Source organism: Marmota flaviventris, chromosome 16 (assembly GCF_047511675.1).
Source record: "Marmota flaviventris isolate mMarFla1 chromosome 16, mMarFla1.hap1, whole genome shotgun sequence".
Lineage (NCBI taxonomy): Eukaryota > Metazoa > Chordata > Mammalia > Rodentia > Sciuridae > Marmota > Marmota flaviventris.
Window position 1 is genome coordinate 76,008,567 of NC_092513.1, and position 25,732 is coordinate 76,034,298.

The following is a 25,732-nucleotide window of genomic DNA, read 5'->3' on the forward strand; positions in this document are numbered from 1 at the left end:
CTCAGTTCTCGGCCATGCCCTGAACACTGCTGACCGCAGCTGCACTTCACAGATGCCTGGCCACCAGCTTCCTGTTAGGTCTGGTCCTGGGAGCACTGACAGGAGACAGGAGTCGGAAGGAAGAAACCCGTCTCCAGCCCAGGACCTCTTGCCAGCAGAGGGAGGCTGCAGGTTCCGAGGCCCAGTCTCAGTGGCTTGGCAAGTGGGGCTGGGCAGTGCCATCTTCCTTCTGCTCATCCGGCCCATGCTGGTGGTGGCTTCCTGCAGCTCCCGCATGTTGGTCCTAGCCTTCCTGCCACCTTTGTAACAAATCCCCTGCATTAAATTCTCCATGTGTGAAGTACCTGGAGTGGTTTCTGCTGATATAACAGCAAGGTACCAATCTTTCATTTTCTCCCACACCCAGGTGCTTATATGAACACCTGGCCAACAGGTAACAACCTGAGAACCTGTCGTTTAAACAGGTAATGATCCCCTGCCACAGAGCCTGCCTGCACCAGCCAGTGAAGGAGCCCTGGGTCCTATGCCATGTTGTATGGACCCAATGTTAGCTTCCTTGGCTCCCCCACACCAGGGGGGTACCTGAGTGCTTGTGAAGGACTCCACTTCTGCCACAGGCCACAGGCCACCCAGCCACCTGAGGGACTTTCCATCCTGCCTGTCCCAAGGTAGAATACTTGACTGAAGGGCAGGTGTCTAAGTCCAGGTTTGGTCCACAGCACTAAGCAAAAGAGCCTGGGCATTCTGGGCACAGTGGTGCACACTTGTGGTCCCAGCTACTGCGGAGGCTGAGGTGGGAGGATTGCGTCAGCCCAGGAATTCAGGGTCATACCAAGCAAGGTAGCAAGACCCCATCTCACAAAACAAAGAGCTTGGACCACAGGAGTCAGTCACTCAAAGATCTGTCCTTGCAGCACTGATGAACAAGCAAGTCCTGTCCCTCACCTGGGACCTGTCCAGTGCCACCAGTTGAAAACTGGCATGATGCCTTCACAGCGGACACAGGCCACCCAAAAGCTCCCAAAACTTTAACAAGAAGTGAACGACAGCTTAAAACTGTATAGTTTATTAAAAAAAAAATGTTTTTTTAAAAGTTAAACTGGGTTTGTTTCCCTTTTTCAAGTTCTCTCTTCCTCTCTGTGCAGGGGCCCAGGCCACCATCAGACAAAACCAGAGCACTGGACACTGCCTAAGCCAAGGACACATGTGGAGCATGGTTTTAGCTGAACTATCATCTTTCTAGATGTCCCTTCAGAATATTCTCCAACACAGGCTAAAGCCCTCCTTTGGGTAGGACACGAGATTTTCAATATTTTCTGCCTTCCATTCCTCCTGCCCCTGTGGAGCGTAGTGACTGTGACCAGGAGTCCCTGATTGCTTCATAGATGTGGTGCACGGAATGTTTCTGTCCAAGGACACAGGATGCCCAGTTGTTCTGGTGATGCCCTGCCTGAAGAGGCTCTGTCCAGGAGTCTTACTGATCTCAGGCACATTGCTCCCGGCATACAGGAATTCTGAGCAGCACAAAACAACTACAATGTTTCACCAGCGCTGCCATTTCTAAGCCTGCTTAACAGTAACTCTGAACAATGGGATTCCTGGGTGCCACAAGAAGCCCCAAGCATTGCAACAGTGAAATAGCTGCAAGAATGTTTCTAGCCCTGTAACATTCTAGTGCCCAAAGAACAATGCTTTTACTTCATGATGAGACCCTAGAAAAATAACTTGCTGAGCCAGCTCTTCACTGTTTTTCCAGCAGAGTGCAGTATCTCACCTGATCCCAGCTTTTCTTAATGTCTCCTTCTGTGTGTGTGGGTTTCTCTTAATCCCTCATTGTCCCTAGCCGGTTCCTTGGGTGCCCTCCCCCCACCTTTCCATCAGGTGACCCAGTGCAGATTTAGCTCATAGCACTGAGCCCAGCTACAAGGGAGGTAGAAACCTCATGGAACGAATCATCAACACAATTTCCCTCTGGAAGCTCTAAAGTTACTTATTAAAAATTCCCAAATGCCCCATCTATTAACCTCCCATTTGTTAGAGAAACAGTAGCAACCCCCTACACAAGTGGGCAAGCTGTGGCTTTGGGGCCAAATCTAGCTCACTGCTGTGTTTTGTGAATAAAGTTTTATTGGCACATGGCCCCACTGACTCCTTACGGATCATCCATGGCTGCTTCGAGAGTTTAAGAGCACAGCCAAGTGATTGTGACAGAGACCTTGTGGCCCACAAAGCCTGAAATAGTTAACATCTGGCCCTTTACGGGAAAAAGCTGGTTAACCCCTGCTGTATACCGGGAATAACTTCATGCTGATTGCTTGCAATTTATCTCAGGCTGGACCCACCACGAAAGCATGAGAGAGCCACAGCCAGGCAGGTGGTGGGCAGTGAAGTCAGCTCATGACCCAGTGAGCATGGAGGAGGCCCCCGCCCACTTGCCTCTGGGAAGACAGAGCAACGGATGGGATGACTGCAACTCACCTGTGGCTTGGCAGAAGAGGTGGAAGGTCCCCAGAGCATGCACCTGCTGTGCCTGGTCACTCAGGAAGGGCGGCAACAAGATGACCCGTGTGCGGCTGTCGGGCCCTGAGCTCAAGGCCGGCCAGGGGCTCCGGGGAGAGGAAGACCAGTCGGGACCCAGACAGGACAGGGAGGAGGAGCCAGGAGGAGGGAAGGGCTTAGGAGATGAGGCTGCGAGACAGAGGACAGAAAAGAAAGGGTACTGAGGCGGAAGTCGTCAGGAACACACCCCGTGCCGGAGAAGGTGGTACACAGCAGGAGACAGACACGTGGGGGTGAGAAAGAAAGTTCCCAGGTGACCCTGCCGGGGCCACTCACGGGGAGAGGACACATGGCCTCTGCTAAGTAACGGCCTGCCCAACTCAACCATGGAAGCTTTTCGTTTATTCAGGTACTTTCCAAATGTATACAATTCAAAGTAGAAAAATAAAAACAACGTAACTTTTATAAAACACAAATGTTTACACCAAATGGTCAAATCATAGCAGGCTGGAAGATGAGACTGTCCACACAGGCACACAAAAATCCGGAGTTTATTGCTCTTTGCCACGGAAAGAAAAGCCTCTTCTTACTGGGTATTCACAGAGCAGGGAGATGGAATGGAAGAGAAATAAAGGTTGAGCTCCTCCTGCCCACGGACAGCCTTACACACGGTGGCAGAGCTGGTCGGGAAGGGCGGCCACGTCCACAGGTGGCTGGGATCACGGCTGCTTCTGGTCCAGGGTGGACAGCTCTGTTAGACTTGGGGCATGTCTGGGCAGGGCAGTGGGGGTGAGATGGAAGAGACAGGAGAGGATCAGAGAGCCAAAGACGTCCTTGTGAAGTGCCATCCGCCTGGACGGGAGGGTTCCTCCGGCAGCCATGGGCATCGGAGGATGCTCTTCCCCTCATGGGCCAGCCCGATCGTCGCAGGGAGCCATCGATCCACCTTGCACCATTCAAACCCGTCTTGTGGATGTGGGACAGTCCTCCTCTTCAAGAGTGAAGAAAGAAAAAAATAAAGTCCAGAAGCACGATCTCTCTGGAAGTGATGCTTCCCTCAAGGAATAAAGTTAAAAAAAAAAAAGAGTGTGTTCAAGAGATGGTTTCAGGTCTACGTTTCTACAAGCCGAAAGAATGGATTTAGCAAAAGTAAGTCTATCCCTGAGAATCTTAAGCAACATAAGCCATATTTTATCCCAATATATAACAAAATCTGGAAGATGCACATCTTCTAAATATTAAAACATCTGCTCCAGTAATTTAAAAAAAATGACCTAAGACATTAATACCATCAAAGCAAAACTTCTAAAAAATAATTAAATGGAAGAAAAGGTTCGTGCCAATCTGGACAACAGGCGATAAGTTACCAATCTGATAAACTAAAACCTCATTTCCAATCTGGAATTAAATTATCTTTTAGTGGCTGCTACAAGGAGGGGAAGCGGAGGGGATGCTCTTCTCAGCCGACAAAGTCCAGCCATCTCTCCCCCACGACACTCAGGGCTCAGGTGAATCGGTGCCGCCGCCCACGGGCACATCTTAAAGCTCCAGCCAACTGCGGGACTCAGACCGGGACGCGCGACACTTGCTGTTTTCCAAGAGGACAAAGAGAAACAAGCCACAGACTCAACCCAAGAGAACACAGAGGACTGAGGTTCGCTGCACGGTGACAAGACTCAGCTACAGCACAGGTTAAACACAAGACTTTCCACGCGGGGACTCGAGACACCGGCGGGGATGTGGCCGGCCTCAGTCTCCGTCTGCGTCCGAGTCGGCGAACTTCAATTCACATTTGACGTCGAACGGTTTGTCCCTGGCAGAGAGCTCGTCGATCTTCTGCGAGTCCTCCCTGTCTGTGGGGACCTTGCTCGTGATGGTGTCCTGCTCCGTCTCATAGCCCGTGTCCAGGGCTGGCTTGGGCTGCTCCCCGTTCTGCTGGGAGAAGCTCCCTGGCTCGACCAGCGTCTCCTTCACACTCTGCTCCAGATCAGAAAAATCCGACTTGGGCTTCTTCTTCCCAAGCAGCAGGGCTGAGCGGAATTTTAAGCACTGTCCCGGCAGGTAGCCCTGGTAGCAGTTGTAGGAAACGAGGCAGAGGAAGAGGAGGAAGATGAAGAGGAAGAGAGACATGAGGAGGCGGTTGTCGCTGGACTTGAGATACATCGTCTTCTCCGAGTGGAGCTGGGGGACAGTGTTGAAGACGATCTTTGGCTCGCAGGACGTGCTGGTGGGTGCAGGCTTGGGAGGTGGGGTGGTGGCCCCCGGGGAGGTGGCCCGCACAGCTGGGGTGGGAGGAGAAGACCCCAGGGTGGATGCCACAGACACTTGGGAGGTGATCCTACTCTCTTCCGTCTGGGTGGCTGAGGTCCGCGGGACCACCTTCACCTCCAGGATGTGCTTGGCCACCACCTGGGAGACTGTCTTGTTCCTGACCCTCTCCTCTGACAGGCACTGGTACACCCCACTGTCGCCTTCTGATAGGTTGAAGATGAGCAGGTTTTTCCTGCCCATGAGACCGTACTTGGGGCTCTCGGCCTTCAACACGCCGTTCTGGAACTTCCACACCACCCGGGCCAGGTTGGACTTTAGGGCGCATCTGAGCTCTGCCGTGCCGCCGTGCTTGAAAAAATGCTGCCGGTAACTTTCTTTAACTTTATCTGGAACATCAAAATAAACGTGCACAGCGTCAACAAACTGTTGGTTTACCCAACTTCTTTTAAAAATAGGTCAACACCCACAAGACGGCACAAGAGTTTCACCCAGTGGAGCAAGATGGAATCTTCTAGAGCAACTAAGGAAATAAAGACATGCGCGACCGGAAAGCAAAGATGAGCCCCATGTGGCAGCCGGGGGGGGGGACAAAGGAAACTGAAGACAGCTCTGAACAGCAGAAATCCCGTTTCTCAACCCTGTGTCCCAGGAGAAGACACACGAGGCAGGGGACGGTGCGCACAGGCCAGCCTGCACCTGCACCCAGCCATCAATGCTCCTGCTAGTGGCAGCGGGAAGGCTGGCTGTCGGTCTCCCTGGCACCCCGCACCTGCACTTTTCTTCCTCTCAGGACAGCTGTTTTGAGGAGGAAGGGCACGGAGCTGAGGGCACAGGTGGGTAGGACGTCCTGGCCTGATCCCTCCCCTGCCTCTGGTCACTTCGCTACTTCCCGAAGGCTGGCGGCAGGCAGTAGCATCCTCAAGGGGAAGGCCAGCCAGCCCCACTAATTCTAGGCTGTGTATCACTTGTCTGAAATGCTGGGGACCACACGTGTTCCAGATTTCCAGTTTTGGAATATTCGCATATATACAATGCGAAGTCTTGGGGAGGGGACCCAAGTCGAACCACAAAAGTCACTTACATTTCACGTGGAAATTATACACACAGCCTGAAGGTGATTTTACACAATATTTTAAATCATTATGTGCATGAAACCAAGTTTTCGTGACATTTTCCACCGTGGTCTACCTTGTGGGTACTCGGAAAGTTCTGAATTTGGGGCTTTGGGGGTTAGGGCTACTCAACCTGTGGTCACGGGCTCCTTTCTTCCCATTACTAAAGTTCAGGTTTTGTTTAACAAACCCCAAGCGAGAGAGAGAGAGGACAAGAGAGGACAGTTTGGGATGCAGAGTGCTTTCCCACGAGATGACACAGCCCACGCGCTTCAAAGCCTGTTCCAGCAACCAAAGGGACAGAGAAAGGTCACGGGTCTCATACAGGACACTTGACCTCTGTTCTGAGTGGAGAAAGAAAAACACAACGCACACAAAAGCCACAGAACCAAAGTGCCTCGAAATGGTAAAGGGACCCGGCGCTGCTGAGGGGACTGTCACTGAGAACCCACTCACCCGGGCAAAGGGACGTGTCGCCGCTCATCTCCTGAATCCAGCCCCTGCAAGACAACCGGCACTCGTCACTCACCTGCCCAGGCACAGGGGCATGCGCATGGGTGCACCCGCCTCGTACCTGTGGGGGCCCTCGGCCTGGTGCAGGGCGACGCAGGCAACGGTGGCCGGGCTCCAGGCGCAGTATGGGTCCCGCGCCAGCACGCAGTCCGCGCAGCTGCTGTGCTTTTCACAGAAGGCCAGGGGTGCCTGCACCACTCCCGAGTTGGAGCCCGCGTAGACGAACCTCCTGCCCTGGGTGGGAGACAGAGGTGGGGCCGGGTGTTAGGAAGACGCTCCACAGCAGGGGCTGAGCTTCTTCACCAGATTCTGGGAACGTGCAGCGTCTGCAAGCACCGAGTCAGAGAAGAAAGGTCTCCCTAATGGGAACCAAAGCAGGCCGCTGAGGCCTAAGGGAAACGCTAATTATAGCCTGTCCAAAAGCAAAGGCGATGGTCCATGATCAAGCAGAATCCAGCTGTTGCTCTGACTCCCGCCCTCCCCTGTCTAGGCACCTGCTGCCACCTGGGTGCCCCCTGCTTTCCTGCACCTCTCTCTTTTGGGGGTTGAGGCCACTCAGACTCCTTGCGGGTCCCCCCTGCTTTGGAGGGGGACCCCCGTGCCCAACACTCCAAGCTGCCTCCTGGCCTCACTATAGGTGAGCTGCGAGTCTAAAGGCTAATCTTAGTTCTTCCTGCCAGAATGCGATACCTGCAGAGGGACAGGGCTCCCGGGCCCAGCACGTAGGTAGGAAGGAGATGCTGATTAACACTATGCAAAGAAAATCAAATCAAAAAGGAATGACACCACCTGCTTTCCATACATCTATCTTTATAAGGAAAAAATCCATCGCCGAGCTCCAGTGTAGCTGTGCTCAGAGCAGGCCTTCCATAGGTCAACGCCCGCTGCCCACCTGGTACTGCAGAATACCCACACACGGCATTCAGGACAACTGGTATTGGCAGGGGTGGGGGTGGGGCAGGGACTAGAGATTGAACCCAGGGGTGCTTGACACTGAGCCATATCCCCAGCCTTTTTTAGTTTTTATTTTGAAATAGGGCCTCACTAAGTTGCTGAGGCTGGCCTTGAACTTGTGATCCTCCTGCCTCAGCCTCTGGCACTGAGTTAGAGAAGTCCACCACGGTACCATGCCGACTGTTTTTTTTGTTTTTTTAATATGAATAAACAGAGTTCAAGGGACGGTGCCCCACAAGGACACACAGGGCAGCGGTTTCTGGTCTTTTCTCCACATTGCCTGGGAACTTCACGTTAACATCCTGGAAAACCTTTTGGTTAGCACCAAAGATTCCCAAACACATACATGGAAGTATTTTAGAGTCAGACAAAGCGTGATCTGTAGCCTCCGAGGTCACAGTCTGCATCGGCCTCAGGCTGCCTGGAGCCTGCAGTCCCCAGCGCTGACCCAGGGCCCATGTGCTGGAGGTTCTGAAGGTCCCGGGCCACATCCCTGCCTGAGCCAGCACGAGTGTGCACACCCCCCACCCACACTCCAGGATGCAGGCTGAGATGACCAGCTGCAGCAAGGGCCTGGCCTGGCCCGTCCCTGTCATTGCAGACCTGAGCAGATGTGACCACACGCTCACCACCTAACAGAGGGACTAAGACGACTCCCGGATCAGCTGGGGAGACCTTGTGCACCCTGAAAATGCACAAATGCTTCCCGGGGCAAAGGCCAAGTTGAGCCCTGCCTGAGCTTTCCCCCCCGCGAGAGGCGGCTGAGGGCCACAGAGGGTGGGAGGGCCCATTCCAGGGAGGCCCCTGACCTCCCGCTCTCCAGGACACTCGCCACCTTCTCCCTGAGAGCTGGGCTGCAGCTGAGCTGTACCATGTGAACGGCACCACAGGCTTCCGGAGAGCCACAGGGAAGAGCAGGCGGCCAGAAGCCTCCAAGGAGACCAGCGCCTGCTGCCGCCGGGCCCACCGGTGGAGGTGCAGTGGGCGGGCGAGAGGGAAAGTGGCGGAGTCTTCTCTCCTTATCTTTCGGGGGCAGGTTTCAGGACCCCCCTCGACATTCCGAAACCTGGGGATGCTCAAGTCCCTTCCCTAAGCACAGACCCTACACACGCCCTGCTGAATGCTTTAAATCCCGCTAGGTGACTTGGAACACCTAACGGCGTAAAGGCTCTGCAAACAGTTGTCCTGTGGCACCATTGGGGGAGTCACAAGAAAAAGTCTGTCTACGCGTTTTGCTCTGGGATATTTCTGTCCCAAGGTGGGCTGGATCGTGAAGGCAAAGCCTAAAGATATGGAACCACAGACACAGAGGACTGACCGCAGCTTCCCCGTGTCACAAGTCCCCAGAGTAGACAAGCTGGGTGACCGCGGGTTTTAACATGTGCCCACAGTTCTTTGCCATGCCTCCCCTGTGCTGGGCTTGACTTCCCTACCCTGGGTGTGGGCTGCACTCACTGATGCATGGAGCAGGCAAAGGACAGAGGTGACTTGGACAGAGAGTCCACGGCTGAGGGCACAAGCAGGAGACATTCCCATGGCGTGCTCCCCAAACCCACCACCCTGGGACAGTCAAGAGAAAACGGCAGACACTTTGCAGAACACCTGGCCAGGTCTCGTCAGGCAGGCTGGGACCAGGGACAGGTGGAGACGTGAGAAGGTGTGACGTCCAAAAGCATCCCAGGCCCTGGGAGGAGGAGGGCAGCGTGAAGGGTGCAGGGTGTGGGGGCCAGTGAGCGGCACTGTGTCCCCCACAGCTCCTGGTTGAGGCAAGGACACACTGCCTCTGTGACCTGCCACTCAAGGTGAGGCTGGGTGGGGACACAGGGACCCCTGTCTATCACTGCTAGTCTGTGGAGATCCAAATCACCTCAAAATGAAAGCCATACCACGGCGAAAGAGGGAAAGTGTGGGGGGGTGTCACAGTGCCAGTGGGGTGCACTCCCCTGCTCCTAGCTGCCCAGCCTCTCCTTCCCCTGGTCTGGTGACTGTCCCTGCTGGCTCACGTGCACACGCAGCCCTGGGGGCGGTGAGGTGAACAAGCTCCAGAGCTCCTTTGCTCCCCAGGCCACACGCTGGGCCTCACCATCACAGGGCGTCCTGGCGGGTGAGCACAGACGCGCCTGGCCTCTGGCTCAGCGGGCCGAGCACGGTGCCCTAGCTACGTGTGCCCAGGGAAGCGCAGGAGGGACTTGAAGAGACGAGTGCGCGCCCAGATTCAGAGCAGCATCACGGCCTCGAGCCAGAGGGTCACAGAACCCAGGCTGGCTTGAGCACGGGTAAGACGGTGACCTGTCCCACGTACTCGCCACAGCAGAGCAAGAGGCCTCGCTGCCACCAGAGAGGAAGCGCGTGAGGAGTGGCGCATCTGCTCCAGCTGCAGGCCAGGGACAGGGAGGGCACTGGTGCCGGCCCTTCTGTGCCGGGCCTGCGGGGCGGAGGCGCTGCCCATCAGCTTTCTACAGACGAGGGCTGCTGCTGCAAGGGGCGGGGGGACAGTCCTTTACCGCTGACCATTCCTCTCTGCTGCCGTGGTGGTACCAAGCCCCTGACACCCACCCAGGCCGAGGAGAGGTGTGGGACCCCATGGAGGATGCAATGCTTTCTTTCCTGCTCCTGACAACTGAGCCGTGTCCCCGGTACCAAGGCTCCTACTGGGACAAACTGGTGGTCCATTAGGACACACAGCCACCAGTCCTTCCTCCTGGTGTGGCCACATCACCTAGTTCTGGCTGAGGGCAGCCACAGAGGACTGATCTGTAACCGCCCTACACAAGAACCCACCCACATGCCTTCCAGAACTGGCACCCACCAGCCTGGGTCCCCAAGTGACAGCACAGAGCAGAGCTCTTCCGCAATGGACTCCCCTCTGCGGAACACTGCACGTTCCAGAGGCTTCCGGGGTGCTCACCCCAGCCTGGTTGAAGCAAAGACCCCAGGAGGACTCCTAAGGATAGGCCTGGGTGGGGGCTGGTGAAGCACTTCCTGAGCCCCCCAGGCCCCATATGCAAGGGAGGCTGAGAGGCCAGGCCAGGCACGGGGCATCTGGTGGCTGGTGACTGACTGATGTGGATCCATTTCCTCTCGGTACTGGAGGGGCAAATGCACTTTAAGTGGCTGGGAGGGGAGGTGGCCAGGGAACAGGAGTTTGAGAACCAGTCCCAAGCTTCCAAGCTTTGCGACTCACTTAAAGAGGAGAGGCTGGGAGACCCTTGAGGAGTGTTGCACCTGCAGGAGACCAGCTCTGTGTCACCCAGCCAGAGGGATGGAAGCCCCTCCTCTGCCCACCGCTGGGATGAGCTGGCTGGTCCCCACCACGTGGGTAGAGGCCTTTGGCAGGAAAGCCCGGGAGGCAGCCCCTCAAGCCCCTGTGCACGTCCACCCACCCCTGCTGAGGGTGCAGGGGAACTGCAGGTCTGACCAGAGACTCCCAGCCTCAGAGGAAGGCGGCACACAGGTGACATCTCAGCTTTGTCCCAGAGCTGAGCTTTGGAAGTGAGGTGCTGGTGAGACGGGCCAAGCACCAGGGCCAGCACTGGACACGGCCATGTGGCCCAGGGTCCATCTGCTCAGTGTCACAGCATGGGGCCTGCCCAGCCGCCGGGTTCTCCAGCACCCTGCCCTCAGCACTTCAAGAGGCTGATGAACCCTCGAAGCCACCCAGTGAGGGGGACTTCCTCTCACTCCCATGCCCCAGGGAGGAAACTGGGGCACAGAACAAACAACGGGCCTCCCAGGTCACGGCCACATGCAGCGGACAGCATCTGGATGGAGCAGCCAACACTCTGCTCCTCCCTGCTCCAGACCTGCTGCAGGACAGTGGCACCTCCTCCCAAAGACAGTGTGGACGTGTGACAGGGGATGGCAGGCTGCAGCCAGAGGGTGACTCCAGCCCCCACCCCTGGCTGCTTCTATGAGCTCAGGGGGTCCCCAGTTCCAAAGGGTTGAGAAAAACCTGATTAATATTTTGTGACCTATGAACACTTCGGGATGTGTGACGCTCACCCAGCTGGGGCTCGGCTTCTCGCCCACAAAGCCTCACGTGTCCACCCTCTGGCCCCGGACAGAAAACGTCTGCCCACCCTGATGCGGGAGGAAGCACCCTGTTGGCGTGGAGAGACAGCTGTGTGGCGGCCGCCTGTCACTTCTCTGCTGATGAGTCACCAGTGTCACACCCCTGACAGTCTGCAACCTCACCAGCGCCGGGCACCAGGACGTGTTTTCACAGGCTTCAGATCCGCTGCTCATGGATGGACTCTGGTGCCTCTGAAGGCCAGTTCACCTGGGCCAGGAGACGGGGATCTGCCCATCCCAGGCGCCTGACCCCAGTCCGGCCAATCGCAGATGATAGAGACGCAAAGCCTCCCAGCAGGACGGCCACCCCGCCTGGCTGCCCAGGCCACCGTACCTTCTTTGAGGAGAGAAGCAGAGTCTGGATGGGCTCGGAGTCGCGGAAGAGCTGGGTCTCCTCGATGACGTGCACGTCGTTCTCAAGACTCACGGCCTTGTGCAGGGCACCCCGGTCTGCAAGGTCAAAGCCACAGGTCAAGGAGACAACCATGCCGGGACACCCGCCCCAGTGGCAAATGCTCCCTCTTCTGCCCTCTCAAATCACTCCCTCTACAAGTGTTTAGAAAAGCTTCACGCTGTTTTTAAAAAGCCTTTGGCAAAATAAATAATTGGAAACTCCAGTTGTGGGTTATTCCAATTTTCTTATGAAGAATAAACCCCTGTTCCAAGGTCGGTTCCAACAACCATGACGTTGAAGTCAGAGCTCTCTGGGGCGGCTGTGGCCCTCCGCCCGCGCTCTGGTTGCTTGTGGGGAGTGTCAGGAGGGGTCAAGGGCAGGCAGGTGAGGGTGGGGCCCAGGCAAGGTCAGCTGCAAAACTCAAAGCTATTATGGCTGCAGGCCACTGTCCCCATTCCAGAAACACAGGTAGGGGAGGCGGGCCTCCCACAGCACGTTCAGGCATCTCAGTCTGGTTCCTGGCAGGGCAGGAATAAGGTCTCCTGCCAGCAGACAGGACAGGCCACGCTGACGGTTCCTCCCAGGCTGGCAAAGGCAGCTGCAGCTGGCACGGTCATCACCCCAGCTCTGTGGCAACAGGGACAGCTCTGCACAGCCCAGCCCAGATTCGGGTCATGGTTAATGAGTGTCCCGGGTGCCCTGATGTCACAGAGATCTGGAAGCTGAGGCATGGCGACTTCTTGGAAACCCTCTCATGCCTTCACAATCGGCTGGGGCCATCTGGAGGTAGATGCTGCCTCTAGTCGTACAAAATTAAGGACATTTCCCAATTTCCTTACCCCAGGACAGACACGCTGAGACTGTCAGGCCCTCGGGACCCACCTGTGCTGACAAACATGACGTCGTAGACGGTCCCATCCAGGGCCTGGGTCCTGTCCACCACAATCTGAGTGTAGTTCACACCCTGTTTGATTAACCTGGGTCTGTTGTCTACTGGGGTCACCGAGTCGTCCATCAGAGGGTGGTCTTTGACGAACTGCAGCGTCTTGTCTGGTAAATTCAGAGAGCTGGTGTAGTTGGCGGCCCGTGCCTCCCTGTCGATGCACTGTGGGGGCAAAATGACCCGTCGTCAACGCGCAGCCGCCGGCAACCCAGCACGGCTTCCGTGTGGCCTCTGGAGCTCGGAGCTCACGTCAGGCCCAAGACCGGAAGCCACACACCAAAATTCTAGGAAGCAGGAAAAAGTGAGTAACTGAAGTGGCCTTTTCCCAGGAACAAGGGGACACGGTTTGAAAGCACATCCATAAGATATGATTGTGTTTTGGGACACCTGATCAGTGGAGGAATTATCTATTTCATTTTATTTTTTAAAGATTTGTTCTTCCCAGTTATGCCTGACAGCAGAATGCTCTTTGATTCATTGTACACAAATGGAGCACAATCTTTCACTTCTCTGGTTGTACACAAAGTAGAGTCACACCATTTGTGCCATCATGCACATACCTAGGGTAATGACGTCCACCTGAAATCATCTATTTATAAACGAAAAAGCTTAGCTTTCCCCTGAGAAGAGAAGCACGCTAAACACTGCCCAAAACCAGCCCGGTCCTAAGCAGCATAAAGGATAAGAGGCTGGAAGGATTTTTCCAGTTCTACCTTCCTGATGTGGAGAAACCAAAATTGATGACAAATGACATTTTACTGCACACAAGCAATGATGGTGTGGGCCGGGGGAGCTCTCAGGACCAGGTCACAGCCCCACGCGAGAGCTGGTCACAGATACCCAAGTCACCACCAATTCACCATGCGGGTGCCCAGATCAGACTAGAATATTTTCTTTATGCCTAAAATTTACTTTTATCGGAGGGGAAAAATGTGACTTCTAGTGATTAGTGGACAGCTCAGCTCATGAGGGTGCAGAGGTCTTTGCCAAGAAATCAAGATCCTCTGCAGGAAACTGAAAACGAAATGGACCTAACTGTCTTATGCAATGTTTATTTCCCAAGATCAGTCCACGCCGGGGACACGCCTCCTCATTTTGGTTGTGTGTGGCAACAGCGTCACACAACCATCAGAAGAGAAGGACACTCGAGGGCGGGGGCTCCTCGGCCCTCCCGGGCTCCGTGGGCACTTGGTCTGGTGCAGAGACTCACCTGGCCAGGTGACCCACCAGCCAGGAGGCTTGGGCACCTGCATCAGGTTCACACTGTGGGCCTTGCACCCTGAGTGGGACCAACAGCCCTCCCTGGACCCTGTCCCTCGCTCACCGCTCCGGGTCGCGGCGTGGGCACCGGGCCATTGTAGCGCACCCACTTGGTGTGGGACTGCTCCACCGTGGCACTCTGCATGTACTTCCCACCGGAGAAGACGGCCTCCACCGTGGACAGATTGTAGACACACACCGCCGACAGCCCCACGTTGTTCCTGGGGACAGGGAGGCTGTGTGAGCGCCTAGGGGTCAGCGGGCAGCCAGGAGGGCACGCACCCCATCTGCTAAGGGCACTTACAGCTGCGGGGTGAAGAGGGCGTAGAACACAGGCTCCTTCAGGCCCGGGGCCCGCAGTACGAACACATCCTGTAGCACGTTGAAGACCAGGCCGCTGTCCGGCCGGGAGCAGATCAGTCTGGCCTTCAGGAAGGAGGTCCACTTCTTCTGCAAGGTCCTCAGGCCACCCTGGTCCCCCTGAAATCCCCAAGACAAGACATGGAGGGGCATAGTGACCACTCCCCAAGGACCCTTGCTCTACCCTGAGGTCCCCACTGCATTCACTCAACAGGAGGCCACGTGGCAACTGTGTGTCCAAGGACTTCCACGGGGGACAAGTATCCACCAGCTCCGAACTGAGCAGCTGGCCCATGACCACTGCTGCTGTCTTCCAAGGTCCTGGACGGCTCTTTCCCAGGCCTCTCGCCCTGCCTCCCTGAAACTGCCATGTGAGCCCCCTCCTAAGCTCTACCCTGAGGCAGCTCTCTCGTGCTAAGAACCTGCTAAAGCTCCTTATTTTGAAAGCATCCTCGCTTCCTGAGTGAGCACTCGAAGCTTTGTGTCTGTCACATTTAGTGCCAGTTCTCGCCTCTTAACTATAAACCATGAGAGAAAAATGGTGAAATTCCAATTCCAAAAGTCTGGTGAATACATTCCACAAAAACTGACTTCTCAGCCAGGTGCGGTGGGGCACGAAACCATGTCCCAGTGGCTTGGGAGGCTGGACAGGAGGATCTCGGTGAGGTGCTAAGCAACTCAGAGAGACCCCGTCTCTAAATAAAATACAAAAACGGGCTGGGGATGTGGCTCAGTGGTCGAGAGCCCCAGAGTTCAATCCCTGGTACCACCCCCCCCCAAAAAAAAACCCTGGCTTTTCACAGCCTGGGGTGGTCTGGGGAAGGTGCATCAAATCTCCAAATCCCCTGGCCAATCAGTCACGTGTTGGGTACCAAGGCCCCCTTGTCCCCAGAAAAACCACCAGAATTCCTGAGGCAGGAAGGCCTGGCACCCGAGAGGCCCCAAATGGTGGTACAAAGGGGCACAATGGCAGGGAAAGTGACCTATCAGACCAAAGCCGGGAGGGACCCCATCCAGGCGCACGTCACGCAGGCGGGCACCGCGGGCACGCGGGAGGTGGGGCAGCACTCACCCTGCACACTCTGGCCACACGCGGGATCATGAGCTTGAAGACGAACTCGTACTCCACTGAGGCCTCCGTGAAGAAGAAGTAGACCCTGTCGTCCTCGCCCTCCTCGGGGCTCTTCCGGATCACGTCAGAAAACACGAAGCTGGGCTCTGCGGGGACCACACGGAGCCGTGTCACCGTCCGCTCCCCAGCCAGCGCAGCCTGGAGGCCGGGGGCCTCCCTGTGGGAAGCCTGTGCGTGCCTCCCAGACTCCAGCAAGGAGCCCAGACACCGCCCTGCCTCCTCGGCCTTGGAGAGGCGCCCCCTGGTGGTCCCGCAGAGCACGGGCCCAGGCCCACCTGTCCTGAAGCAGCCTGGGGACCCCGTGGAGCCAGACCTGGGCTGCCCCACAGCGAGGAGCAGCCAGCCGTCTTGCATCTCAGGCCTCGGAATCTGCCCTCAGATCAAGAGACCTCAGAGAAGCCCAGAGGTCCACCAGCCACACCCGCAAGGAAGGCCCCCCCACGAGCGGTCTCTCACCTCTGGCACCCCAAAGCCAAACATCAGACCCGCACCGTCTGCAGCAGCAGGGCAGCCCGACCCCTCTGACTGGGCGCTGGGGGCCGGGGACTGGGAGCTCCATCTTTAATGTCCTGCTGGGAACCTCACCACATCCCAGCCTGATTATCTGAGCTCTCCTTTTACTCTCAGAATCTCACTTTTTGGGGGGATGGGGTAGTACTGAGGATGGGACCCAGGAACCCTTTCCTGAGCTACCTCACAGCCCTTCTTAGAAAGACAGGGTCTCCCTAAGTTGCTGAGGGCCTAAGTGGCTGAGGCTGGCCTTGAACTTGTGATCTTCCTGCCTCAGCCTCCCGAGTTGCAGGGATTACAGGCTGCACCGCCACACTGGGCTCAGGGTCTCACTTTTATGAAACCCTCCCAAATCTGTTTTCTGGATGGACTCAATGGGATGCCCCCAACTCCAGCGTGGGTCCTGAGTAGCACTGGAGACATCCCCACTGCCCAGGGGCTGGCACCAGCTGGGGACCCGACTGAGAGGCAGCCAAGGAAGAAATGGAAGGTGCGCCCCTCCCGCCAGGAGGCTGGGCCTCTTACCGTTCAGCCAAGGGATGGCGTACTCCGTCCTCAGAGGACTGTGGGAAGAGTTTCGGGAAATGATGGGTTCACTTCCCAAAAAATTATAGGATGTCCCAGAATAAAGCTCTCCATCTGCAGCAGGCGGGAGGAAAGGGAGAAGGGAGTCAGCCTCCCGCTAGGCATGGAGGCCCGGGACGATCTTCAACGCCATTTCTCTGTCACCTGGGCAACCCCCCCACCCCCCATCAGGAAAGTCAGCTCCCCATCTCTGGGGTGCGTGCCCGCACTTCCTAGGTCCTGTGCTTCCCCTCGACCTGGATGACTGCCGGTGCCACATTCTACGAGTTAAGAGGCGATAACCAACCAACAGCAATGACTGACAGCTCCTCGATTTACGATGGGGCCATGCCCAGATAAGCCCCGGGAACTGAAGACATCCTACGTCAAAAACGCACCGACTCCGCCTCCCCTGCCCAACCCCGTGGCTGGGCCTCGCCTGCCTCACGCGTGTGCAGAACGCCATGTCAGCCTGCAGCTGGGTGCAGCCACCTAACGGCCCACTTCCCAACGAGGTGATGCCCCCCTCGGGTGCCTGTGTGGCTCCCAGCCCTTGCCTCCGACGCATGAGACCCCCGCGGCAGGTGTGTCTGGTGGCAACTCTGGTCTCCAACAGGGGCATCCACTCCACACATCCCAGGACGTGGTCCAAGGACACACATAAAGCAAGGTCTCACACCACGGTGGCTGGTTATGAACCTCGAGTCCAGATGCCCTCACTCAAGCGCCTGTTCAGAGGGACGCATGCGTCCCCCCAGGGTAGCAGGACTGAGCAGGGAAGAGGAGCCGAGTGTGCCATGGGGACGTAGCTGTGCGGGTGCAGGACTTACCAACCATGACGGACGTGTAGCTGTGTGCTGGGTCAAAGGGACACCTTCCTTTGCCATCTTCATTTTTTCCCAGAAACTTAAAGGATGCTAAGTCCTAAAATTGAATAAAAAGAAAAAGCATCTAAACCATCGGAGTTTCCATGGTGATGATGTGATTCAGTGCCATTTAATTTTACAGATTGTTTATTCTCGCCAGACTGAGAGGGCAGAGCAGATGGGTGCTGCCCCATGGGTCCTGCTCAGATCTGTACACCAGTGCCTCAGGCCCCTGGCCTCGGCTGACCCACCTGTAAGGCACAGGAGGTGACGCTGTGGCTCTAGGACAGTCAAAGGGCCAGGGCAAACCAAACATAGGACATACTCAGCAAGCTGCCAGAACACCGTGGGCAGAATTTATCAATAAAGACCGGAAGCCGGGTGCAGGGGGGCACCTGCCTGAAATCCCACAGCTAGGGAGGCTGAGGCAGGAGGATTACAAGTTCAAAGCCAGCCTCAGCAACTTAGCAAGACCCTGTCTCATTATAGAACATAAAAGGGGCTGGGGTTGTGGCTCAGTGGTTAAGCATCCTGGGTTCAATTCCTACTACCCCCCCAAAAAAAGACAGGAAGAACTACAGTATCCAATAAACAGGTTACACAAACCGAATGCAGAAACCCTACCGCCCTCCCACCGTAACCATGCAGACAGATCCATCTCTGAATATGAAGAGCAAACCCAGTCTGCCTCGCAAGAAACTCAGGCAAGAATCTCCACCTCAGGATAATCTCACTGACAAAGCCAAACCTGTACCAGGCAAAGACACATCAACTACATAAAGAACCGGAAAGCTGCTGGGCGTGGTGGTGCACACCTGTAATCCCTGCAGCTCAGGAGGCTGAGACAGGAGGACAGCAAGTTCTGAGGCCAGCTTCAGCAACTAAATGAGGTTCTAAGCAACTTAGTGAGACCCTGTCTCAAAATAAATAAAAAAAAAGGGTTGGGGCCGTGGCTCAGGGGTTAAGTGGCCCTGGGTTCAATCCCTTGTACAAAAAACAAAAACAAAAAACCCCAGAAAACTCTCAAACAGGGAAAAACAGGACAACATTAAATGACAAATTGTGGGGAATTCCGGCAAAATGACAGATGAGGCGTGTCCACCTCTTCATATACGAGGGTTTGTAGAAATGCATACGGAAGATCGCTCAGGATGACAACAGGTAGAACCAGCAGCTGACCTAAGAACCAACCCTGGGGCGAATCTGCAGGAAATTCAGGGAGCGCTCAGACAGAAAATAAAAGTGGGATGTTGCTGTAAGCCAGTAGCCTGGGAAGGCTCGGGAGGGCTGGCATTGCCCAGCGAGGCTGGTGAATGACACTGGGGAATTATGGTACATTTTCTTAGCTACTGTGATAAAATCAGATTTGTGCAGGAAAATGTCATTATCCCTAAGAGATGCTCATAATGACAACTGGGAGGCATGGGTCATGCATTAGCATGTACACACACTTGCACACACAGCCACGTGTGTGCACACACATTCCCAACTGTCCCATCTCGGCGGTTCCACTTTCTATAAGTCTGAAAAATTTTATTGAAAGCATCAGGAAAAGCTATAGGTCTAGGTTTAAACCAAACGCACCAACCACACACATCTCTGCAGAATCCATGTTTCAAAGATAGTTCTGCAAGCTTCTCCATAGCTAGAGGTCAGCCTGGCTATGTGTTTCTAGTACTACTGCACTTTTTTTTTCTTTCATTTTTTTGCATTAAAGCAAAAACAAAACTGCTGTCTTTGAAGACTGGGGATCACACCCCAGAAGCTCCTCACCCCCTTCCCATATCAACTTCTGCTGTCAGCATCTGTCTGTGCTGCGTACAGACAGCCAGACAGACCCGTGCTGTGGGTCTCACCAGGCGTCTCTGTGGGACTGCCAGATTGCCAAGTGAGTTTCTCATGAGTCCAAGCTTTGTCTGGTTCTTTCTGACTCAAGGTGAGTTTCTGATTGCAGTATTGGGGATCGAACTCAAGGTCTCCTGCAGGCTGGACAAGTGTTGCACCTCTGAGTCCCATGCCTCAGTTGTATTCCAACAGCAAATGAAGCTTTTCATGACAGTGGTCTCCCCCACCCACGATTTCACCTTCTGCAGTTTTAGTTAGCTGCAGTCAACAGTGCATTCTGAGTAGGTGATGAACTCACACACCATCAGTCACTGGGCAGCCACCTTGGTTATCAGATGAAGCCTCTAGGGTTTCACCACTATAGGTCATGGGACTATACCCAGCAGATAAGGAGGAAGTACTGATTAGCGTATTTTTATATTTGTCAGGTACTCATTAATCTAGGACCATCAGTAGAAAACATGCTTGGTTTTTAGTTCTTCCACGTACTTACTTAAAATGCTCCATCTTACAAAGAGACAAACTCATGTGGATACAGTCATCTGGTCCTTGACAAAAGGTGCCAAAAAAATACATTGGAAAAAGCACAGCCTTTTAAACAAACAGCACTGGGGAAACTGGAGATCCGTCTGCAGGAGAATGAAACTAGATCCCCATCTCTCACCCTGCACGAAAGTCAATTCAGAATGGATCAAAGACCCAGGAATAAGTCTAGAAACGCTGCAGCTGCTACGAGAGAACCCAAGGGAAACACTCCAACACAGAGGCGCAGACACAGACTTCCTCCACAGGACTCCTAAAACCCAGCCACAATACCAGGAACCAATCAATGGAATGGCATCAGATTAAAAAGCTTCTGCACAGCAAAGGAAACAGTAATAGGAAGAGAGAAACGACAGAAGGGGAGAAGACCTTTCCCAGTTACTCACCCCACAGAGAATTAATATTCACAATATATAAAGAACTCAAAAAAAATCAACACCCCAAAAAACATTCAATAAATGGGCAGATGGCCAATGAAGATCTGAAAAAAATGATCAGTATCTTTAGCCACCGGGGAAATGCAAATTACAACTACACTGAGATTTCATCTCCAGTTAGAAGGGTAGCCATGAAGAATACAAATAGCCCTAGATGGAGGTAAGGATGCGGGAATAAGGAACGCTCGTGGACTGTGAATCAGCACGGCTGCTGTGGAAATCAGTATGGAAGTTCCTCCCAATACGGAGGAATGGAACCACCACACGACCAAGCTATCCCCTCTCCCCGGGTATTTATCCTGAAGGATTCAAGCCAGCATGCCTCAGTGAGAAGGCATACCCAGGCACACCCTCCAGCCCTGCCTCAAGCCACACCCTTAGCCACAGACTCCAAGCTCAGAGGAGACATGAAGGCTGTGTGCCCTTGATCACAGGCTGGTCAGGCTTCCTGCAGGGCCAGGAGCTGCTTTCAAGTCCTCACACAGCTGACCTGAGAAAATCCTATCGTTTGGGGGGTCAGGGATCGCCTCTATGCCCTCCCCCAGGCTGCCCCGAGTTCATCTGGTACCAGGGATGCGTCCGTGGCCTTACCAGGTGGTCACAGGTGGGCTGGAACGCGTTGGTCCCACAAACGTACAGGGTGGTGGCGCTGAGCGGCTGGAGCACCCGGATGTAGTTGAGACATTCTGTCTGCAGGAGAGAAAAACAGCTCACAGCTCCGGCTGCAGGAGCTTCCACTCTGCAAGCCGCGAGCCCCGCTCACTCGTCCCTGGGCCTTGTTCTCTAAGTCCTCCCCTTCACACCCGGGCCTTCCACAGAGTGGGGGTTCACTGACACCCCATATGACCCCCGGCACACCTAAACCTCAAGCTGGCCTGTAATTTCGACTCTGCAGTGTCCACAGGCTGTTCAGGTGCCAGACAGAGTTCAGTTCAGTCCTTAATTGACACTCTGCAAAGATCTGGCAACCAAACGACGCCGTGTGAGCTGACCTCAAATGGTACTGGGGACACCCGCTAGAGACAGAGATGCAATTTCCTCTCGCTGAACACACAGACCATTTGTCTTGCTGCTGAACCTGCCAAAGACTACACTACACCGAATCCCTCTGCTTTCCTGGAGACCCACCCTCTGCCCCCTGCACCCACTAAACTGGAAAAAGAGTCTCGGGATCCAGGCCCAACCATCGCCCAGGGGGGAGGCTGGGCCCCCAGGGGGAAAGCCAGCTCAGCGTCCTAAAAGGGCCCCTCGGGAAGACAAGGAGCCTTTTAAGAACCCATGAACTATTTAGGGTGAAAGCACTTGGATTCTATGTGCCACAGGCTGAAATCATCTCAGTTCAAGGAAGTTTCCCTCTGCTGAGGCTCTTTCTAAACTGGTCATTCACAATCTCCTCCCGCACTGGGTTGGGAGGGCCTGTCCATGGTCAAGGCTCTCGGTCTCACTCAGCTCTAGAAGGACTCCCTGCGGCACCCATGATCTGTCTCAGAGCCTGCTTTCGCTCATTTCCTAAGCTAACACTGGGTGTGGGGACAAATGATCAAGTAAGCGTCTAGCGCTTTGCAAAAAAAAAACTTGTTAAAAAAAAAATCTGTTTTGAACTTAGCCAACAACTGCTGAAATTTGCCCTAATTCCACTGCCACGACCAATAATCAAGGACGACTGGGCTCCTGTCATCTGGGAGTGGACATCTGCATGGCCTCAGGTGGGGACACAAAGGCGCAGAGGATGGTGAGGGTGACCCAGAGCTCCTGGCAGGGAAGGACACTCGCCCAGCATCCCCTGAATAGGCCTCTCACCGAGTGCCCAAGGGACGCACATCTGCCAGAAACCCCCAGAGCCTTTGTCAGGTTCAAGCCCAAGTCTGCTGGCCACAGAGGGAGCACAGTGAGTCCCACGGCTGACACCATTTGCCAGTGGCCACTGGAAACGCTTTCTCTGGTCAAAGTCTCAGGCCGTGTGAATGATGAATTCGATTCACTAAACTAAAACAATGTTTCATGAACGCCTCCTGTGTTTGGCACTTGCTGTGAGAGCCAATCCCAATACTCAGGAGCACAAGAGACGAGGTGACCGTGTCCACCATTCAACCTGCCACCACGCCAGCCTGCAGGAGATGACCACCAAGTCGTACGCAGGTGGCCGTCCTGCAGCTGGCAAGAGAGATTACCTGCTTCGATTTCCCCTTATCTGCACATTTTGCTTTCTTGTCTTCTGAGACCTTCCAGTACACCTGTGAGGGAGAATGGGCCCGTTTTACTGAATGTTCTCCTGTGAGGCCTTCAAACTGATGCCAAAATAACAACAGGCCAGACATGGTAGTGCACGCATGTAATCCCAGCTACTCAGGAGGCTAAGGCAGGAGGACTCCAAGTTCAAGGCCAGCCTCAGCAACTTAGTGAGGCTGTCTCAAAATAAAAAAAAAATAAAACAAAACATTAAAAAGGCTGGGGATGCAGCTCAGCAGTGGAGTGCTTGCACAGTATGTATAAGGCCCTGGGTTCGATCCTCAGTACCACAAAAACGATAATCAAAACAACAGGACATTTCTTATGACCCAGAGACTCTTATAGATACCGGGGGTCAGCAGTCAGGAAACACACAGAGCTTTTTGGGCAGAGGGGGACCCTAGGTGAGGTGAGGATCACCCTGAGCTAATTCAGTAGGCTTCCACCACGTGCCCGTGTGGCAAACACATCACACAGGTTGCAATTTTCACAGCAATGGAGTCTTAACTGGGACACAGGAAGGCAGAACCCGGTCACAACTGGAAGAGCACCTTCCTTCAGAAACACCAGTGCAGATGAGGTTCGAGGTCCTTGCATGACACCCACGAGGGCAGAGGAACGTAAGATTAGTCGTGTGCCCTGCTCACGCTCCCAGGGAGTCCCTGAAGACAGAAGTCCCTCTACCTTCTCTTTAAGAGGCACCTCAGCTTCTATGCCCTCCTGGGGAGCACAGAGGCCATTCACAGGACAGTGGCCGGCACTTGGTGTCTGGCTGTGGTCCAGCTCATACTGGACTCCACGCTTCTCCAAGATGATTCTAGAGGCAGAACCCTAGACCAGGTGACCACAAGGTGACGGGGCCTAGAGCAAAATATCTACCAGACACACAGGGAGGAAGGGGCTAAGCAGGAGGTGAGACCACCTCACCCTTCCCCTCAAGTGACTTCTGACTATAACCTCTGTCTTCAAAGGATGATGCTCAGAAGCTCATCTGTGTATCCAACAGAAATAAAAATGCTAAACCCTGGAGATGAAGAGAATATAAAACACAGAGCTCCAGGGCAGAGAGGCACAACACAGGCCAGAGCTGCCTCCTTCCCCAGGGCAAGAAAACTAGCCAACAGCTAGGCCTCGGGAGCCAGCCCGGGGGCTGCCATTGGCCAAGAACAGGGCAACTTGAGCATCAAATAAGGACGGGGCCAGGGGTGCAGCCCAGGGGTACAGCGCTTGCCTGGCATGCATGAGGCCCTGGGTTCCACCCCAACGTTGCAAAAGAAAAAAAAAAATTCCACCCTGACACTGACAATCAAATAACTTAAAAACTCACTGTTGCCCTCAGGATAGAACTGAATCGTTCATAGGAACAATGCCCAGCATCTGTCCTGTCCTGGCACTCCCAGGACCCAAACAGGTGACAGTGGGCACTCTGTCTGACAGATGAAAAAGGAAAGGCAGAACCACACTATTTTGCTGGGCGCGGTGGCAACGTCTGTCATCCCAGCTGCTTGGGAGGCTGTAGGAGGGAGACCGCGGATACAAAGCCAGCCTCAGCAATTTAGTGAGACCCTAAGCAACTCAGCAGAACCAGTCTCAAAATAAAATATGAAAAAAAGCTGGGGATGTGGGTCAGTGGTTAAGCATCCTTGGTACCTCCCCCCTGCCCCCCCAAATTGCCTTTTGCAACACTTAACAAGACACTGGACCTTGGCTGGGTGGGTCACAGGCCACTGAGGCCCAGGAGGGAGGACCCCACCTGCAGGAGAAGTCTCCCTCCCTGGCCTGCACGGACAAACCTCTGCACCCAACAGGTGGCTGAGAATGTGTACAAGGAGAGACCCAGGCTAGACTCTATGAGGACACAAGGGGCGGGGCCACGGCTGGGGCACCAGACAGGCTGCACGGAGCACCTTTTCCAGGAAGGAAACTGAGGCTGGGCCCTAGAAATAGAGGCTGCCTGGACAGTGCGGCCAGTCACGTGATGCGGCTGATTTCCATCTGACTCCAACTAAACGTGCAAACGAACCCAACAAACGCCTTCCGCACGCGATTCTGCGAAGTCTGAGTGCTAGCTGAGCCGGCAGGACGCGAGGTCGGAGGTGGTGTGATCAGAGAACAAGGAGTCCCTTCCCTAAGAGCTACACAGATGGAGGGGGCCGTGCTGGGGTTTGCTTCAACGCCCCCAGAGGCGGAGAGTGTCACAGGCAGCAGTGAGGGACAGCCTGGCTTTCCCGGAACCACTGGGGATGCAGGGCACGGCCCTTGCTTGTGGGCATGGTGGAGATTCTTCCCTAGTAGAAAGTTCAGGAAGAAAAGATGGAAAGCGGCAGGAGCCCAGGCTGGAGGGGCACAGACAGGGAGTCGGGGGTTCAGGGCAGGCTGCCCGGTGTGCAGAGCCCCAGGGCCGAGGGCAGGACCTACCTCGTGCTGCTTCCTGGAGATGTCCAGCGCCTTCAGCGCAAAGACGGCCTCCCGCGCGCCCACGTACAGCGTGTCCTCATCCTCACTCATCAGCAAGGCCGAGTAGTTGTAGATGCCTGGCTCCTGGAACTGCACCAGACCCACCTCTGCGGGAGGCCAGGGGAGACGTCAGAGCAGGGAGACGGGACCCAGGGAGTCACTCTCGGTGACAGGGAGCATCTGAGCAAATGCTTGCAAGTGCCAGGTCCACGCCCCACACAAGGGGCCGAGCAGCTTACCTACCTTCCTTTCCCATCCCTCAAGACCTGCCAAGTGGTCTTCCAGGAGACGACAGGCCAGCACTCCATCTGCCCACCCACCTCTCCCCTACTTGTCTTCAGTCGCTCATGGATAAAGCTTAAGAATATCATAACTTTTTTTGGGGGGTGGGTGGGCAGCAGCTACTAGGGACTGAACTCAGGGGCACTCGACCACGGAGTCACCTCCCCAGCCCTATTTTGTAGTTTACTTAGAGACAGGGTCTCCCTGGGTTTAAGATTTTCTTTTGCAGGAGATGTTTTATTTTGAAATCTATTTTTTTAAAAAATAATCTTTGGAGAATATAGCCCTCGATCCACGAGATTCCCGGTAATCTCCACCACAAACTCCCGAGACGGAGACAAGTAGCGCTTTTTCCACTTGTCGGGTGACTGCAGCAAGAGCCACGCAGCGGCACAACCCAGTGGTCAGGGCTCACGCTCCTCATCTCCTGACTGCTTCCCTCTGGCCGTCCTGACATGCACCCGAGGGACTGAACTGGACTTCCACCTTT

The 25,732-nt window shown here is 54.9% G+C and overlaps 1 protein-coding gene across 21 annotated transcripts in view; it reads right to left on the reverse strand.

Moving 5' to 3' along the window:
• The window catches only part of Sema4d (semaphorin 4D), a 114,089-nt gene that overhangs the window by 12,559 nt on the left and 75,798 nt on the right, over positions 1-25,732 (reverse strand). For 19 of the 21 annotated variants that reach the window (XM_071602565.1, XM_027955412.2, XM_027955404.2 and 16 more), the window contains 13 exons: positions 24,922-25,067; positions 22,446-22,508; positions 20,866-20,964; positions 17,414-17,507; positions 16,545-16,658; positions 15,450-15,595; positions 14,322-14,497; positions 14,082-14,238; positions 12,697-12,919; positions 11,755-11,870; positions 6,457-6,629; positions 6,339-6,382; positions 2,880-5,156 (listed from right to left, as the gene is read on the reverse strand). In XM_071602565.1, the coding sequence (XP_071458666.1) occupies positions 4,249-5,156; positions 6,339-6,382; positions 6,457-6,629; positions 11,755-11,870; positions 12,697-12,919; positions 14,082-14,238; positions 14,322-14,497; positions 15,450-15,595; positions 16,545-16,658; positions 17,414-17,507; positions 20,866-20,964; positions 22,446-22,508; positions 24,922-25,067 (2,459 nt within the window). In that variant the 3' untranslated portion in view covers positions 2,880-4,248. Of the gene's footprint in view, positions 1-1,050; positions 1,515-2,478; positions 2,689-2,879; positions 5,157-6,338; positions 6,383-6,456; positions 6,630-11,754; positions 11,871-12,696; positions 12,920-14,081; positions 14,239-14,321; positions 14,498-15,449; positions 15,596-16,544; positions 16,659-17,413; positions 17,508-20,865; positions 20,965-22,445; positions 22,509-24,921; positions 25,068-25,732 lie in introns of those variants that run through there. The other 2 variants (XM_071602573.1, XM_071602572.1) reach the window with 2 other exon arrangements.